The sequence below is a fragment of the Ananas comosus genome, linkage group 23 (genome assembly GCF_001540865.1).
Source record: "Ananas comosus cultivar F153 linkage group 23, ASM154086v1, whole genome shotgun sequence".
Lineage (NCBI taxonomy): Eukaryota > Viridiplantae > Streptophyta > Magnoliopsida > Poales > Bromeliaceae > Ananas > Ananas comosus.
In genome coordinates this window covers 2,404,489-2,420,340 of record NC_033643.1, presented here as the reverse complement: position 1 = coordinate 2,420,340, position 15,852 = coordinate 2,404,489, and the positions used below count along the sequence as shown (strand labels likewise).

Here is a 15,852-nt window from a genome sequence, read left to right as displayed (position 1 = left end):
ATTTCTTATCCCCACCGTAAAAGGCGCTTCTACCTTGTTACCATGCAAAACTCCCTGCTAAAAAGTTATTGCTTTTTAAAATTTTGGTTCATCGACCTGTCAATTAAATACTGAACATCAGTTACGGCTGGCTGGAGTCGTGCGAAAATTTTTTTGAACGCTGTTTAATTAACCATCTGTTTTTAACGCACACAATTGACAAAAAAAAAAAAGAAAAAGAAAAGAGATTTCTGCACTACTAAATAATGTAATGTTGAAAAAAAAAAAGAAGAGAAAACTATAGAAATGCATTTCTACAAGGAGCCAACAAGACTAGACGTCTTGTTACAAGCAGCACAATGAAAAATACAACGCACAGAAAGGCTTTCCAGATTCACCTTCCCCACATCGTCATCACCAAACAACTAAATAGAAGAGATGCTAGTAGTATCACACGGCTTTTTCAAGTTTTGCTCAGAGTAACCTTGTGATGTTACCAACTCTGCACTCGCACGTGCATAAGCTCCTCGACTCTTTCACGACTCGTTGCGACCGCCGCGTGTGCAACTTTATGTTCACCAATTTACCCGCAATCTGTTACGATTCTCCCGAGTTAGAAGTACAAAACAAGAATATTCAAGTATCATGAAGGAGAATTCACCCTTTTTTTTTGCATCTAATAGCTAGAATAGGATTGCTTTCTTAGAAACTCCCAAGCAAAAACAATCAACTGGGGGTTTCATTCGAAAACAAGAACTCCACAACAGAAATCATGGTTTTTCGAATTGCTCCCTTATATATCAACCTAGTGGAGTCCACAGTGTGAGGAGGTGCAGAGATGAATTGTTCAGTTTACAGGTGTAATATATAGGTAAGGAGAAAGTAAAAAATTGTAATATTTTGAGGGTTTCTGCAATTTAGCTTTCTTTCAAAGGGCCGGTAACAATTGCTTACGATTCCGTACTGTTTGAGGCAATTTTAAAAAGAATCAATTTCATCAAAACACAAATTTAGAAATACGAATGAGAAGATACCATTCTCCATGTCAGGTCCTCTGCTCCAAGAGGCAGAGCAGGATGTGAATACAAAAAGTGCCTCGAGTACTGCAGTAGCATTATGAAAGATAATTACTATCATATACAGAGAAAAGACACTAAATTTTCTTTCAGATTTTGTACATACACCGCTGCACGTATATTAAATTGATCAAATACTCCCGTGAAGTAGGTATTTGCCCACATGCCTCTAAAAATTTGTTAATGTGTGAGCAAGCCCTATGAGAGGTATCTACACAAAAGCTTTTTCTTTTCCTTTTTCTTTTTCTTTTTCTTCTTTTTTTTTTTTGCATAATACCTCTAGGTTTTGGCATAGTTATCCTGACAAGGTCATGCAAGCACATAAGAATTTTTTTTTTTTAAGAGAACGCATGGAAACGCTGCCTTTCCCAGGGAATTTTACAAGCATAGTTGCGTGGGCATGTGGAGGGGGGAAAAAAAAACCATTCAACAATTTAGTTCCATCAGTGCATAAGCAAAGTAGCAAACAGACCTTAGCAAGGTTGGCTTGCATCTCCCTGATTCTTTTGGAATCGATACCCTTAAGATAGTTCACAAGCCACCCTGGTTGAACAGCATCACTTGATGAAACAAACAGTGCAATCTGCAAATGGCCACACAAAAAAAAAAAAGAAAACATCAACATCACATATTATATTCCAGAATATTACGGTTTTTTTCATTTTCTTTTTCTATTCCAAAGCAAAGGTAGTAGAGTTGAAGGTAGTAGAGTTGAAGGTTCAAAAGAAAAGATTTAAAAACACAAAGCCACATCAAAAATTGCAAAACAAAACTAAATTTCATCATATATCTAAAATGAAAATAAAGTAAACTATCTGGTTGGTTCCACATAAAACAGTAAAGGTCACTCTTCAGTCAGTAGACTACAACAGCCCATTAAAGAGATAACGTAACACTGAAGGGGAGGGAAAGGCACTTCCAAGAAATGACTAAGAGAGCCCTTTACCTTTCTGTAATCAAGTATTCCTTCAAAAGGAAGCTCCAATTCGTCACTTACTATAACAGGTATACACCCACTGACAATTGCATCAAACAGCCGAGCAGAAGACGGAGTATCTCCAGCTGGGCTCAAGCAAAAGAGAGATCTACCAACACATCCAACAAGTTAATAAAATAGGATGCAGAAGAAACTAGTTAATAATAATAATAAATGCCAAATATATTTACTTGCGCATGCCATTCTGAGCTGCTGCTCTCCCCCCTTCCCCAGAAGTTCCTTCTTCTATGACAACACCTTTGACGTCATGGAGTTCTGCCACAAGTTTACTACGAATCTTCCCTCCCTAAAAATAAAAAGATGTAAACAACCCAAAAGGCAACTTAATCAAGCGAGAAGTCAGCAATCTGGAAGATGTTCTTAAATGGATAAATGTAGCAATCAAGAAGAAATTTCATATTTAAGGGTCAAGAAATGAATCCCAAAAAAAAAAAGAAAAGACATACAGCATTCCTTTTGAGTCTTCCTCGAAAGAAAAGCAGTGTGCTTTTTTTGGATTGAGTTTCTGACAAGCATTGAGCATCACATAAGTCCACATTTGGAACATATGGAAGGATAAGGTCCTTTTCCAGCCACACTTCCCCAGGCTTGTACCTGTAATTCAAAAAATTAGCTGTCTGTCGCCTCCAACAGTAAATAGAACAAGTTCCTTTTCAAGCTCCTATACAACATAGACATTATAATTGCAGAGGACAATTATATTTTCCAATGCTTCTTTGGATTAAGCTTAACCTAATCTTGGGAATTTATAGAAAGAAAAACGATAAATGAAAATGCACAATATAGAAGCTTTGGCGCCAATAGTGTGAATAATTAATTGACAAATTAATGTGTAAACTGAAGATCTGGGGGACAAATATGCAAAAGACCTTTATAATGAAGAGGCAATTAAGTCAAGGTCTAAGTAATTTCACCAGTTCCCAGTGGAGTCCATGTCAGGTAAAAGCCATATTGCTTTCTTCATAAATCTGCGAACAGACTTGAACGACCAAGGATGATGGACAGGAAGAATATGATCCCTTCCGCCAGAGCGCTGCCAAGCAGGCTGGTCAGTCACCCACTTCAAAGCCTCCTATAACAGTGGTGTAATATTCCAGATAAGATATTCTTCCAAGCTATAAATAAATCAGCCATAAATTTGACAGAAAGCATTTTGCTTCTATGCAAGGGCAAAGTCATAGAGAATTCTTTAAATAGAATATTACAACTGCTGCAAAAACAACTATCGCTCCTACATTGTAGCAATGCTTTAGCAATCATACAAGGCGGAAATATATTATACTTTATAGCTTGAAAACCTTCAATATGTAAGAATTATACATTAAAGTCCACTAAAGGTCCCAAGTACACAAAGCAAGATGAATTAACGCACAAATCAGAAAACACAAGAAAGAAACACAAGATCAAACAATTAAAGGAGTCCACAGACACAAGCAGGCAGCAATTGATCATGTTTGAAAGCCTGACAACTACAACTTCCAATGGTAATTCCAAATTTTTCAAACTATGCTGTTGACTTACCATTGTTCTTTAATCCAGAGATTAAGTAATGTAGGTAACTAAATTTATATTCTGTTGAGAACTTTTGGTATATTGCTGAATTTAACATTAACATTTATTTACAATAAGTGGCTGCTCGTGAATTATTTATGCCAAATATGCCTAGATGCCAGTTGGTCAAAAAAAACTAGCTTTGTATGTTCTAAAATAGAAATCAGTTGAGCTAATCTACACATTTTTAAGAGGAAAAACTTGATTTATAGCACAAAATCTGAAAATATTGTTCATTAAGAATGTTTATTTCACATCCTAGATTGCAACAAATAATAGCTCAAACATAAACCTTCGGAGATGCTCCCACACCCTGTAAAGTGCCTTGCACTGCTGTTTCTCGAGCAGGAAGAAGCTAATCGTGGTGAAAAATGGTATGTAGAAAACATCCGCCTCCTCTTGCTTCTGGACCCTTATAACATTCTTCAAAAGTCTCTGTGACTCGGGAGCAATCAAATCTGCCCACAGCCAGTAATCAATAGAATGCTGCATATGCAAGGAAAGAAGAGGGATTATACTCACAGAACATGCACAAGTACCATCCAAATTTTAAAAATACATTGCAACAAATTAACCACCAAGATGCCAATGATTTGTGGGGTTGAGCAATTTTTTATAACAACAATAAGATAAAACTTCCTACACACCCTAGCAAGGATTTATCCTCATTGCAACTGCCCTAAATCACTCGTAGATCCCCTGGAACTTCATCTATGAATGCAAAATTGGTAGTCTATAATTGATTAAAAGAACTCAAGAGCTAATGCAGCCATCAATTTGTAAAATAGGCAGGTTCAATAACAATTCAATCTGATTTGATGAGTGAGAAACAGAGAATATTATCAATTTCTAAACGGTTGTTTAACAAACGAAACTTCTCATCCCAAATATCAAATTCAGCAATTTTTGTGCTTTTCTACAGAATTAAACTATTTTTCTTTCAAATTAGATCCCAATAAACCACCTGTTCGATGAGGCGATGCACGGGGCTCCCATTGGACGTCAAATTGGTGGTCTCCTTATATGAATCCCTAAAGAGCCGCAGCAGATCGTAGGTGAACTTGGGGGGCATCTCGTACACATAAACCCGGAGCACCGACGACGCCGAGCACGGATCGGATGGATCGCCGTAGAGCCTCTCCGTCTCCTTCGCCCAGATCGCGTCGTCGAGCGCCCCCACGGCGGAATCCCCGCCGTCCGCCGCGTCCGCCGCGGCCGGGGCCGCGGTGACGAGGAACTTGTCGAGGGAGGCGAGGAAGGAGTATTCAGGAGGGTTAGAGCTAGGGTTAGAGTTACGCCGAGAGAGGGAAATGGGGGGGCCGGGGTCGGAGGCGCAGCGGGAGAATGAGGAGGAGAGGAAGAAGAGGGAGGCGAGGGCGAGAAGGGAGAGGGAGGCGATGAGGAAGGTGGAGGAGGAGGGGAAAGAGGCGGCGGATCTAGGGTTTCCGAATGGGAAGTGTTTCCCCGCCATGGATGGGGAGAGAGAGAGAGAGAGAGAGAGAGAGAGAGAGAGGGAGAGAGAGTCGAGAAAAAAGAAGGGCTCCAATGAAGAACTGCGTATGCTTTTGTAGGATGATTAAATTACAAATATGTCCTTGATGTTTAATCAGACCTTGACAACGGTCCTCCTATATTTTCAGCAACGACAGTCAGGGGCATTTTGGTAAAAATGTATTTGAACGCCATCAAACCGTAGGCAAATTTGAATGGCTCCAGCAGTTAACGATTAGGGTCGTTTTGTTCAATGTAAATTGTGGAAAATAATTTTTTTGTATAAAAAATTTTATATTTATAGTATTTGGTTTGAAAAAAAAATTTCATCAATATTTATTTGGTTAAAAGAAAAAATATATTTATTTATTTTATTCGATGGAAAAAAAAATTAATGAAAAAATTTTACGCAGTATGAGTTTTCGTTTTCCGTTGAAAAACAGTGAAAAACGAAAACTTTAATTTTTTTAAAATTTGTAAAAAAAATTTACAAAAAAAATATATATATGTCGAACCAAATAAGCAAAAAAGTATTTTTCATACTAAAAATAATTTTTCAATACATTTTGCACGGAGCCGAACGCCCTCATAGCCATTAATGAATCTGCATTTCCATCGGCTAAGAAATGGGAATTGATATTTAGGAGCTAAATTTGATATTGTGAAAACAGATATATTGTGTTTAGTCATAATTTAGACTTTTTAAGTTTGACAATATCAAAATTAGCTCAGACAATATCAAAACTAGCTCAGAAAATATTAATTTTCCTAATAAAATGGCCAAAACAACTAAATTGAAGTAGTTTACTGTTTGATTCCAAAATTTTAGTTTAATTGATGAGGCTTAGTTTGAACATCCTGATTTCGAATGGAGAACTTGGTCTGTCCAACAAAGTGTGAGCATACGAAAAGTCTGAACTCGCAACTTCATCAGACATCATTGGTAGAAACATACAATCTAAACTCGCAACTTACCGGACACCACAAGTAGAAACATAAGGTCTGAACTCCTGAACTCTGAACTGGCAACTTCACCGAACACCACCGGTAGAAACATATGGTCTGAACTCGCAACTTCACCGAATACCAGTGATAGAAACGAAGTCGAAAGAGCCCACGTGGTGAATGTTTGCGACTTCACCGCACTCCAACGCAAGTCTATTTCAAAATGATTTACACCTTCAAGGGGGGCACCATTACCATACAACTTTACCTAGAATTTCCAGTATAACAATCTCTACTTCTAAAATGGCATAATCTAAGCTCTTCCATAGAAAAAGCAAGCTCTAATCTCATGGTAACAATCGATGAAATTTCGCAATCATATGCATGGCAACGGAAACAACATTCAGGAGTAGCCACAGTAGTACCAACCACACATTAAATTGCAATGCAGTGACCAACAGTAATAGCAAATAACAGTTGCAGCCTTATTATGAATAGCGTTAATCATTCGTCTAACTCAGCGACTTCAGGTTTCGAAGTATTCTGCATAATTAAAACTTTCAGAAAACAACAATAAGAGAAGAAAATTCATCACTCCAAAACAAGAACAACATGTACAACCTAAGGAGTTGATAATTAGCAACAGTCAGGAGAACAAGTGATCAAAGCAAAGCAAACCAAACCAAACCAACATTTTCTTTATGAATATCCGACAGGAGTACAAAGGGCTCTCAGAGGACGAAATGTTCCATAGGAGAGAAGAAGTTTCGGATCTTCTGCAACATCATAATAGAGCATTCTTCTGCCGATTTATTAGACAGTAATAACAAACACTAATTTGCAACTCTACGCCTAACAAGACCCTAAAGAAACATCAAAATAGTTCGCTGACACCTAACAGGGGCAGAGTGACCAACAATACAAACAAGGACGAATCTCGTCCACAACCATCTGGCAAAAAAGAGAAACAGAGGAATTCTCTTTATCGGCCAAATAAGAAATAAATCTCGAACAAGTAAAAGTGGATAATACTTTCTCAAGGCATGGTTTTGTTCTCATCACCCAAATCTTCGTCAGGAAGCATGGCCATAGCATCGTCCAGAGGGGATTGCTCATTTGTGCCTTGAGAGCTCTCTGTACGGCGCCAAAATGAGCCAAGTAATGCATCTGGCCTTAAAGTTCCTGGGTGAGATAATGTATCTTGCTCACCCATTTTTAAGTCTGGAAAATGTAGATCAGCAGGCAGTGTAGTTTCAAAACCTGCAGTTAAAAAAAATAAAATAAAATAAAAATGGCTTTTAATATCAGCCCCGAAGGAAAGGCCCGTTTGGCCTTGATGGAGCTTCTGCAGAAACTCGGCTTGCGTAAAGCTACTCAATAAGCAGTAGAAGCAGAAACTAAAGTTGTAAGTGGGAACTTCTGGTTTTGGAGGGGACCCAGAACCTCATTTCTATTTCCCATCACATCAAACGCCGCACGTTTGCTCGCCCTTGTTACTTCTTTTCAGAATAGAAAAGCTGTTTCATGAGTGGAGGAGGCAAGTTGATGCATTAGAGATGCTTACCAGAAGGCACCTCAGTGGGTGGAAATTCATTGAGTGAACCGCCACTAATTTGAGGTGTAGATACATTGAAGACAGAAGCAGCAGAAAAACCCAATGGGGAAATCGGGTCATTATATTCTGCCAAATTCTCCAGGTAATTATTAAGCTCCGAACAAGCAAACATATCACCGGGTGAGGCAACAGAAGAAGTTGGTGAAGTCTTGAAAGATTCTAGTTGATTCTTCGTGCTGACCTTTCCTAGTGATTGATGAACAAGCGCGTCTAACAGGCCGTCATGCTGAGATGATACATATTCGGATTTCACCGATTCACTTGCTGCAGGGTACTGAAAATAGGAATCGGTTGGCTCACATGGTGTGGGAGGAGCTGTGGGGTTTTCCAAACAGCTAAAGGTATCGGTTTCTGTATCTTGGAGTGAAGGGAGCTCCGGCTTCATGGGACTGGTGATGTGCCCAGAAGCAGGGAGGTTGCCATTTAAATGGGATTGGCTGCCCAAAAAAGCACTATCTCGGTAGTCAAGCCTGTAGCGGCTCGGTTCAGTATAATAAGGGTTACTGACACCAAATGTCTGCTGGATTTTCCCAGGCTCATTTAACAATTCCTTAAATGAGGGAAACCCAGAGGACATTCCACTGCTATATCCCGGGAAAAAGCTGCCTGACTCTGTCGGTTGATTCACAGTATTCATTGAATTCGTAAAGATATATCTTTGTGGATCATAGGCCTGATCAAGCATGGAATTGAAGTAGTTATTGGGAAGAGATGGTACATATGGTAAAGTCACTTGATTATGATGGAGGTTATCAAATGTGATATCGCTGATGTTGAATGTGTTTCCTTGCAAGAGCTCATGGGGCTGCTTGTCACCACAATTGAATTCACTTTGCTGATTTTCCTTTGATCGTGCACACACATTAGGAGGGTAAAGGGGTAAACCAGCACGTTGTTGCCTCTTTATTCTAGTGTTCCAGTAATTCTTTATCTCATTATCGGTGCGCCCTGTTAGCTGCAGAGAAAAATATTTGAGTCAAATCACCAAATACTGAAAGAACTTTGAGGAAACTATGAGGAATTTAAAAGGAACTGTCAAAGAACTATGAGTGTCAAAACAAAATGAAAATTTCGAGGATGGTGCAAAGATTGCCATTCCTCACCAAAATCAACCACACTCTAGAGTGTGTGTGTGTGTGTGTGTGTGTGTGTGTGTGTGTGTGAGAGAGAGAGAGAGAGAGAGAGAGAGAGAGAGAAGTGTGCTGTACACATGCCGGATATCTTATGGACCTCAAACTAACAAACTAGTTTGAAAAAAACTGCTCTCAATTAAAAAAGTTTATATGCCTCCAGTAAATACAATGAGACTTCATATATGATAAATTTAGTCAATCCCTATTTGCTGATTGTAATCAACCTATAAAGACAGCATCATTTTCAAAGATGAGGTTGGGTGCTTTCAAAGAACAGATATGGCGGGGGAGAGATAGAATAGGGCACGCTCAGTTCAAAATAGGAATCGAAATTGGAAGAGGAATGGGAACAATTTTTTTGGTTCAAAAACAACACTTTGTTTGGTTCATAAGAGGAATCGGAATCGGAATCGGAACTATGTTCAAATTAACATTTTCAGTAAATTTAAACTTGTTATTCAAATTTGTAATCAAAATTTAAATCCAAATTTGAACTACAATTTGAACTTAAAATTTGAATATACAATTCAAGTTCAAGGTCAAAGTCAAAATTTAAATTTTAGAACTATTAAATTAAAATTTAAGAAATTAAAAATTGAATTTTAAATTCATATTTGACATTCAAATTTGAAATTATGATTTGATCTAATGAATTTTATATTTAGACTTATAATTGAATTCAAATAGTTACTAGTGGGAAAAAATTTTCTTTTCCCAATCACTTCGGAATCAAAGTTGACTCCCACCTCTATGGTGGGAGTCACTTTTGAGGGATTCGAATCCCTCCAGAATGGAATCAGAATGCTAATCTCTCAATCCAAATACTAACAATGAGAATGACTTATTCTGATTCCCATTTCAAGTCTCAAATACTTCAAACGAAACATGCCCATACCGTCAATTGCATAAAAGAGGATATTGCCCTCTTCAAAAGGAAAGGAAATAAAGAACTAGTGACGACTAATAGAACAGTGGAAAGGATCCTTGCCGGTTGTAGTAGTATGCAGCGGATATAATTAAACAAGGGCAAGTTCATCAAGAGCAATAAGAAGTATTCGATAATGTATGTGTGTACACACACATATTATATAGCCTTTTGCACAATCAGGCTTAGGTTTAACTGGCATCCGATCAACTTTTGTTGAGATATGAACACAGCCAAGAATCCAACTGGGCAGCAAATTTTAAGTCTAGGCTAGAGCATCATACAACAGTGGGGACCAAAAGCAAAGTTTGATAGCCCTTAAGCAATCTCAAATAGTTCCTAACCTTAGGTAGGCTCAAGTATATTGTGGATGATAAAAAACTAAACAGTTTGGCAAAAGCATCTTACTTCTTGAGAACCAATAGATGCTTTTGCCAAAACAAGGCATAGTACTAGAAGAAAATAGGGCAAATGGCATCTTATTGTTCTCCTCTGGAAACACACGGTTACCAATTCTATTCTTCTAGTTATCCACCCAAATTTCACTTAAACATTTCTACAAGAGCTTTAACATGTAAGGATCATATTGAATGCAACAATTTACTCTGCACGGAAATAAAAACAAAGGTAACACAAGATAACATGTTAGATCATATCAGATCAGTTATGAAACAGGCACCAAACATAGCACACTACTTAAAAGGTGTACATACAACGATGAATTATTAGAGCCGAATGCATAGAGTGCTTACCTGAGTAGCCATCCGCGCCCATTTATTTCCGATCTGAGCATGTAGTTCAGCAACCAGCTGTTCCTCTTCAGGTGAAAAGGGGCATTTCTTTAAGTTAGGCCTCAGGTGGTTTGCCCATCTAAGACGGCAGCTTTTACCATTTCGAGCCAGTCCCGTGGTCTTCTGCACGTTGTTCCAGTTTCCCTCGCCGAACTTCTCAACATACTCGCTCAAAATAGAATCCTCGTCCGCCGTCCAGGGTCCCTTCTTTAAAACCACGACACCATCTGCCGATGAGCCGCCGCTGCTATCTTCATTGGCTGATGGCGAACCAATCTGATCATTTGGCGCCATTTCGTTATCACTTTCTTCTCTCGCACGCTTCATTTTTCACAGTTCAATTTCACCATCAAGATTTGCCAGCCCTCAAGAATCCAGTTTCCATTCCAAAGGAATCTACAGCAAGAATAAACAAAACAGAGAAAATAAAGAGTCAAATTCCAATTAAATTGTACTTGACTATGGCAATCTAATCACAGCGGAGAAAGCTAAACTCACACCTCAAGAAGGCCACAAACAATCACACGCAATCGACGCAACGGTTAGGCAACTGAAGATTGATCTCATACTCAACTAAAAATTCTGAAGCTATTAGATAACTCATTTCCCGTGAAAAATAAAACCTTTACACCGCCACATTATTGTGATTAATTTCCACCATGATAACTTGGGAATCAAGAGAAGTTACTGCGACTAATCAAACGCAAAGTACCCAGATACCATTTCAAAAAGAGAGTTCAAGAAACACCTGGTCCTCTACAACCACATAGCAACAAAGGCACATACGGAACTGGAAACGACTCCCACTAAACTCCAAAATCAAATATTGCAATAAAATAGTAAGAGATCTAAGGCCCAATATTAAATGAACTAAAGAAGCTCACACTTTTCCTAATAACATCAAATGATGAAGAACCCAAAAATAGAAATCTCTAGAATTCTCACTGATTTGAAGCCCAACAGAGATAATGATCAACAAGACCTTATTCAAATCCGATCTTCGAGTTCGTAAGCGATCCAGCGAAAGCTATCAAGTCTCCGATCGATTCAAGATAACAAGCATCCGAGATCAACCCTAGACGATCAATCCGATCCCCTTCGATTCCCCCTCCCCAAAACTATCCAAATTTAGATCATCCGGAGCAAGAGATGCACGTGGGCGAGATGAGGGGGGAGGGGGGACGCGCTGCGAAACCCTAATTCGCCGAGGATCCTACGAAAGCGCGAGGAGAGAGAGATAGAGAGAGAGAGAGAGAGAGAGAGCTCTTTACCGGAGCGAAGCTCGGGGGATGAAGTGGAGAGAGAGAGAGAGAGAAAGAGAGAAAGAGAGAGAGAGCACAGAAATAAAAAGAGTGCGGGATTGGCGCTCTCTCTCTCTCTCTCTCTCTCTCTCTCTCCTCGCTTTCACTCTCTCTCTCTCTCTCTCTCTCTCTCTCCTTTGGGGGGGATTTCAGTGTAACGGTGACATGTAACTGTAGGGCCCACTAGAAAATGTGTGGGACCCACTTGCCAGTGACACAGATTTGTGTGACATTAAAGCGTGACACGTGACCACCAATTTGACTCGCTCCACACTCGCCGAGCCCTTTTTTTTTTTTGCAAATTACGCGGCAAATACCACGAAGTTTGTAATGAAATCATTGGTTAATTAAGTAAAAAAAAAAAAAAAAAAAAAAACTTGGTTTATTAGTTTTTTAGGATTTTTCAGAGTATTTGTACAGTTTTTTTTCCAATAAAATTTGATAAAGAATTCGCATAAGTGACCCTCAATTATTAATGCTCATCGAATGAAATAGATGTTAAAAATATTTAAAAAGAATTTGAGAAACTTCAAAATGCACAATAAAGTTTAAAAAGGCAAACATATACTAAGGTCTAAGGGGTATTAAAATAACATATGCCTCCCTATTGTTTCTTGCTATAGGAGTATAAGCATTTTCTTTTGGTTAAATTACAGAAAAATTTATTATAAATATCTATTTTTTCTACTTTTGAATTTTTAAAAATCTATCTTTTATTTTCTCAACATTTCAAGTTGTTACATTTAACCCCCCTCCGGTAGAGTTCTATCATTATTCCGTTAATTTCTTATAATTTATACTGAAAATATCCTTCAAAATTATAAAAAAATTATTTTTAAAAATTATTTTTTATAGAAAAAATAAGAATAATTTGGTCATTTTGCGCTCTCTATTAACGCCATACCACTCTGAAAATATATTTGAAATTTTAAGGATGCAAAATGTAAGTTTTTAAAAGTGAGGAAGGAAAAATAAAAAACGAGTATTTATCAGAGGATTTTCTGTAATTTAGTTTTTTTTTAATTATAGTCAATAACAATGGCCTTATCTCTTGATTTAAATTTTTATCTCATTCCAAAAATAGTAGCTCATATCCAATATTAGCAACAAGTTAATCAACTTAATTTCAAATAGATAGTAGTGAAATTAACTCTTTAGTTGGAGCCAATCCCTTTAATGGCCAATGTATTAATAGCTTGGAAAAGAAGGAAAATTAACTTATCTCTAGATATAGTCGTTTTGAGAACTGGGTTAGAATAACATTAAATATAACCAAAGTATTAGTGAATTTTTTTTATTTTTCATAACAGTCATCTGAATTAACGATCAACTCCATTTAACTATAATACTTAACTTTTTTACGACAATAAAGAAAACACTTGTTAAAATAGACAAATTTGAAACCATTTGACCTATAGATAAATGATGTCGAGAAATCTAAAATTTGATTATTAGAAAAGCTTAAATGTTTTAAATTTATTCAATGGCGTAATTGAAATGTCTCATCATCAAAAATAAAATAATATCTTTATTTTGTTAATATTTTAAATATTTCCTTTAATTTATATATTCCCCTTTCTTTTTTGCGCTTTCAAGCATGTTTTATTTTATTTTATTTTTTTATTTTGAGTTGGCCATTGTTAAGAACTCTCAATTCCGTGTGTTAATTTTTGGAGAACACCATTTTTGTCCTCATTGCTTGAATTATTTCAAGAGATAGTGATACTTAAACATCATCTTTTCCAAAAATAAATGACCATATTATTTTATTTAATTTTGAACTGTTTTTTCTCTTGTTTTTCATGTTGCAATAATTTAACTCTTTGATTTATGCTCCCCATTGATATCTCCGGCATAAATAGATAATAAAAAAAAGTATTGATGTTGTTCCACTCCACAACAAATGATTGCAACTCAAAATTATTAAATAAAATCAAAATTACAAAACCGAAAGAAAATGATGGATTGTTTTTATCAAAAATTTCATAAATATATAAATAAATATTAAATTAATTATTGGAATATTTTTTAATCTACGTGTATAAGTTTTTTTTTCCAAAATCACCCCCCTCCCCCCCTAAGAGTGACACTCTTCGGAGTTTGGGGGGCACGGAATGTCACCGAAGAGTGACACTCTTCGGGGGGGCGCGGAGTGTCACTCTTCGGAGTGTCACCGAAGAGTGACACTCCCCCCCCCCCGTAAGAGTCTCACTCCCTAAGAGTGACACTCGCGAAGAGTGACACTCTTTGGTTACACTCCCTGAAGAGTGTCACTCTTCGAAGAGTGTCACTCCCTGACACTCCCCCGAAGAGTGTCACTCTTCGGGAAGAGTGAACCCCGAAGAGTGACACTCTTCGGAGTGTCTCCGCCCACTCCCGCCGCCGCCGCAGCGGCCGCCGCCGTCACACCCGGTGTCTCCCTCTCTCTTTTCTCTCTCTCTCTCTCTCTCTCTCTCTCTCTCTCTCCTTACTTCGAAGATCCCAATCCCTCTTGCTCCTTACTTCGATGGAGCCCGTTGTTTCCCGCCGCCGCCGCCGCTGCCGCCGCAGCCGCCGCAGCCGGTCTCTCTCTCTCTCGTTCTCCTTCTCTCGCTCTCGTTCTCCTTCTCTCGCTCTCTCTCTCTCTAGCTCTCTTTCCCTCTCTAGCTCTGTCTCAAGTTCCCCCCCGCAGCCGCCGCCGCAGCCGCCGCAGCCGCAGCCGCAGCCGGTCTCTCTCTCTCTCGTTCTCCTTCTCTCGCTCTCTCTCTCCCTCTCTAGCTCTCTCTCCCTCTCTAGCTCTGTCTCGAGCCCCCCCCCCTAACATAAGTTTCTCCTGTGCCACTTACCTAGTGGCACAGGACTGTGCCACTAGGTAAGTGGCACAGGTTATGTTTAGAGACCTGTGCCACTAGGTAAGTGGCACAGGTTATGATGACATGAGTGGTTTGGGGTTTACCAATTCAGGATTACCAATTCAGGATTCAGGCACAGCTTTATATTCGTTATCTTCGTTTCCTGTGCCACTTGGTAAATGGCACAGATTTGTGCCATTTGTCAAGTGGCACAAATCTGCGCCACTTGTTTAGTGGCACAGATTACGTTATGTTTGTTGCGCGCCGCCACTCTGGTGATACTTGTGCCACTAAGCAAGTGGCACAAATCTGTGCCACTTGCTTAGTGGCATATATTTGAACAGCATGGACAATTCTTGGGATTGTTGACGGGCGCACTGCATATCTGACACCGCAGAAAATGCTGCACCGTACTCTTCTGTTTCGGTAATAAACGTTTATTTAACCTGCGCCCCGATACAGCACCACACGTTTTTTTTAAATAGTCCCCNATTCGACCCAAAGTTCATAAGTTTAAGTTTAGTTCAATTACATTTGAGTTGTATTTGAATCAAATTGCTTAATTTGATAATGAAATGATTTATTTTTTATTAATCAAACGACCCATGTAATTTGTTAGAACTTAGAAGAATTTTTTTTTTTTTTTGTTATAGTTGGTTAGATTAAAATGCATACAGATAACTGATGGATGATAACGTGTTTAAAAAAATAATTTGAAGTAAAAAGAAGTTATTTTCAAATTTTTATTTTTTACTGCCAAATATATAGGCCAATTTGCATAAAAAATCCACTTATTTTGGGCTTTTGCAAAACCGGGCCACCTTTTTCGTTTTTGCAAATTCGGTCCACTTTTTCAGCAAACTGACCAAAATACCCTTATTACTTTTTCTCTTTCCTCTTTCTCTCTCCTCTTCGTTCTCTCGTTCTTTTTTTTTTTTTTTCGCCGAAAAAAAAAAGCGAAGCCGCCGCTGCTGCCGCCGCGCCTTCTCCTCCATGGCCCGCACGACCTCCGCCATGGACGGCCTCAAGCTCGGGCTCCCCGCGACGCACGCCGCCGCCAGCTTCACCATCTCCGCGGCCTCCTCCGCGTCGTACTCCGCGCCCAAGCGCGGGTCCACCAAACCCCCAATCCCGCCGCCGCCGGCGCTCCGCAGCAGCTTCGGGCCGATCGCGGCCGTCAGAGCCACTCCAGCGGAGAACGCCTCGGCGCCGTCGCC

General features: G+C 38.9%; 2 protein-coding genes across 5 annotated transcripts; both read right to left on the bottom strand.

Moving 5' to 3' along the window:
- On the bottom strand, positions 259-5,114 carry LOC109727997 (probable arabinosyltransferase ARAD1). Its single transcript, XM_020258251.1, has 9 exons — positions 4,568-5,114; positions 3,916-4,089; positions 2,967-3,124; positions 2,499-2,646; positions 2,223-2,338; positions 2,002-2,140; positions 1,528-1,638; positions 1,014-1,082; positions 259-573 (listed from the first exon to the last, which is right to left on the bottom strand). The coding sequence occupies exons 1-9, from the start codon at positions 5,072-5,074 to the stop codon at positions 454-456; spliced, it is 1,542 nt and encodes a 513-aa protein (XP_020113840.1). The 5' UTR covers positions 5,075-5,114; the 3' UTR covers positions 259-453.
- Positions 6,699-11,876, bottom strand: LOC109727753 (transcription factor GAMYB-like). Of its 4 annotated transcripts, none has more exons than XM_020257928.1 (4): positions 11,004-11,876; positions 10,465-10,899; positions 7,604-8,609; positions 6,699-7,299 (listed from the first exon to the last, which is right to left on the bottom strand). In XM_020257928.1, the coding sequence occupies exons 2-4, from the start codon at positions 10,828-10,830 to the stop codon at positions 7,076-7,078; spliced, it is 1,596 nt and encodes a 531-aa protein (XP_020113517.1). In that variant the 5' UTR covers positions 10,831-10,899; positions 11,004-11,876; the 3' UTR covers positions 6,699-7,075. The 4 variants fall into 4 exon arrangements, with proteins under 4 accessions (XP_020113517.1, XP_020113518.1, XP_020113516.1 ...); XM_020257929.1 differs by having other exon boundaries at positions 11,449-11,876; XM_020257927.1 differs by having other exon boundaries at positions 11,486-11,876.

Bases quoted from the DNA above. Each gene is read 5' to 3' on its own strand.
- LOC109727997 (XM_020258251.1), bottom strand. From the start codon at position 5,074: ATGGCGGGGAAACACTTCCCATTCGGAAACCCTAGATCCGCCGCCTCT. The intron at 2,339-2,498 runs GTATGTCTTTTC...TTTTATTTTTAG, and splicing joins GAAGACTCAAAAGGAATGCT to GGAGGGAAGATTCGTAGTAA. The intron at 1,639-2,001 runs GTAAAGGGCTCT...GGCCATTTGCAG, and splicing joins GAATACTTGATTACAGAAAG to ATTGCACTGTTTGTTTCATC.
- LOC109727753 (XM_020257928.1), bottom strand. From the start codon at position 10,830: ATGAAGCGTGCGAGAGAAGAAAGTGATAACGAAATGGCGCCAAATGAT. The intron at 8,610-10,464 runs GTAAGCACTCTA...TTTTCTCTGCAG, and splicing joins GGGCGCGGATGGCTACTCAG to CTAACAGGGCGCACCGATAA. The intron at 7,300-7,603 runs GTAAGCATCTCT...TTTTAACTGCAG, and splicing joins ACCCACTGAGGTGCCTTCTG to GTTTTGAAACTACACTGCCT.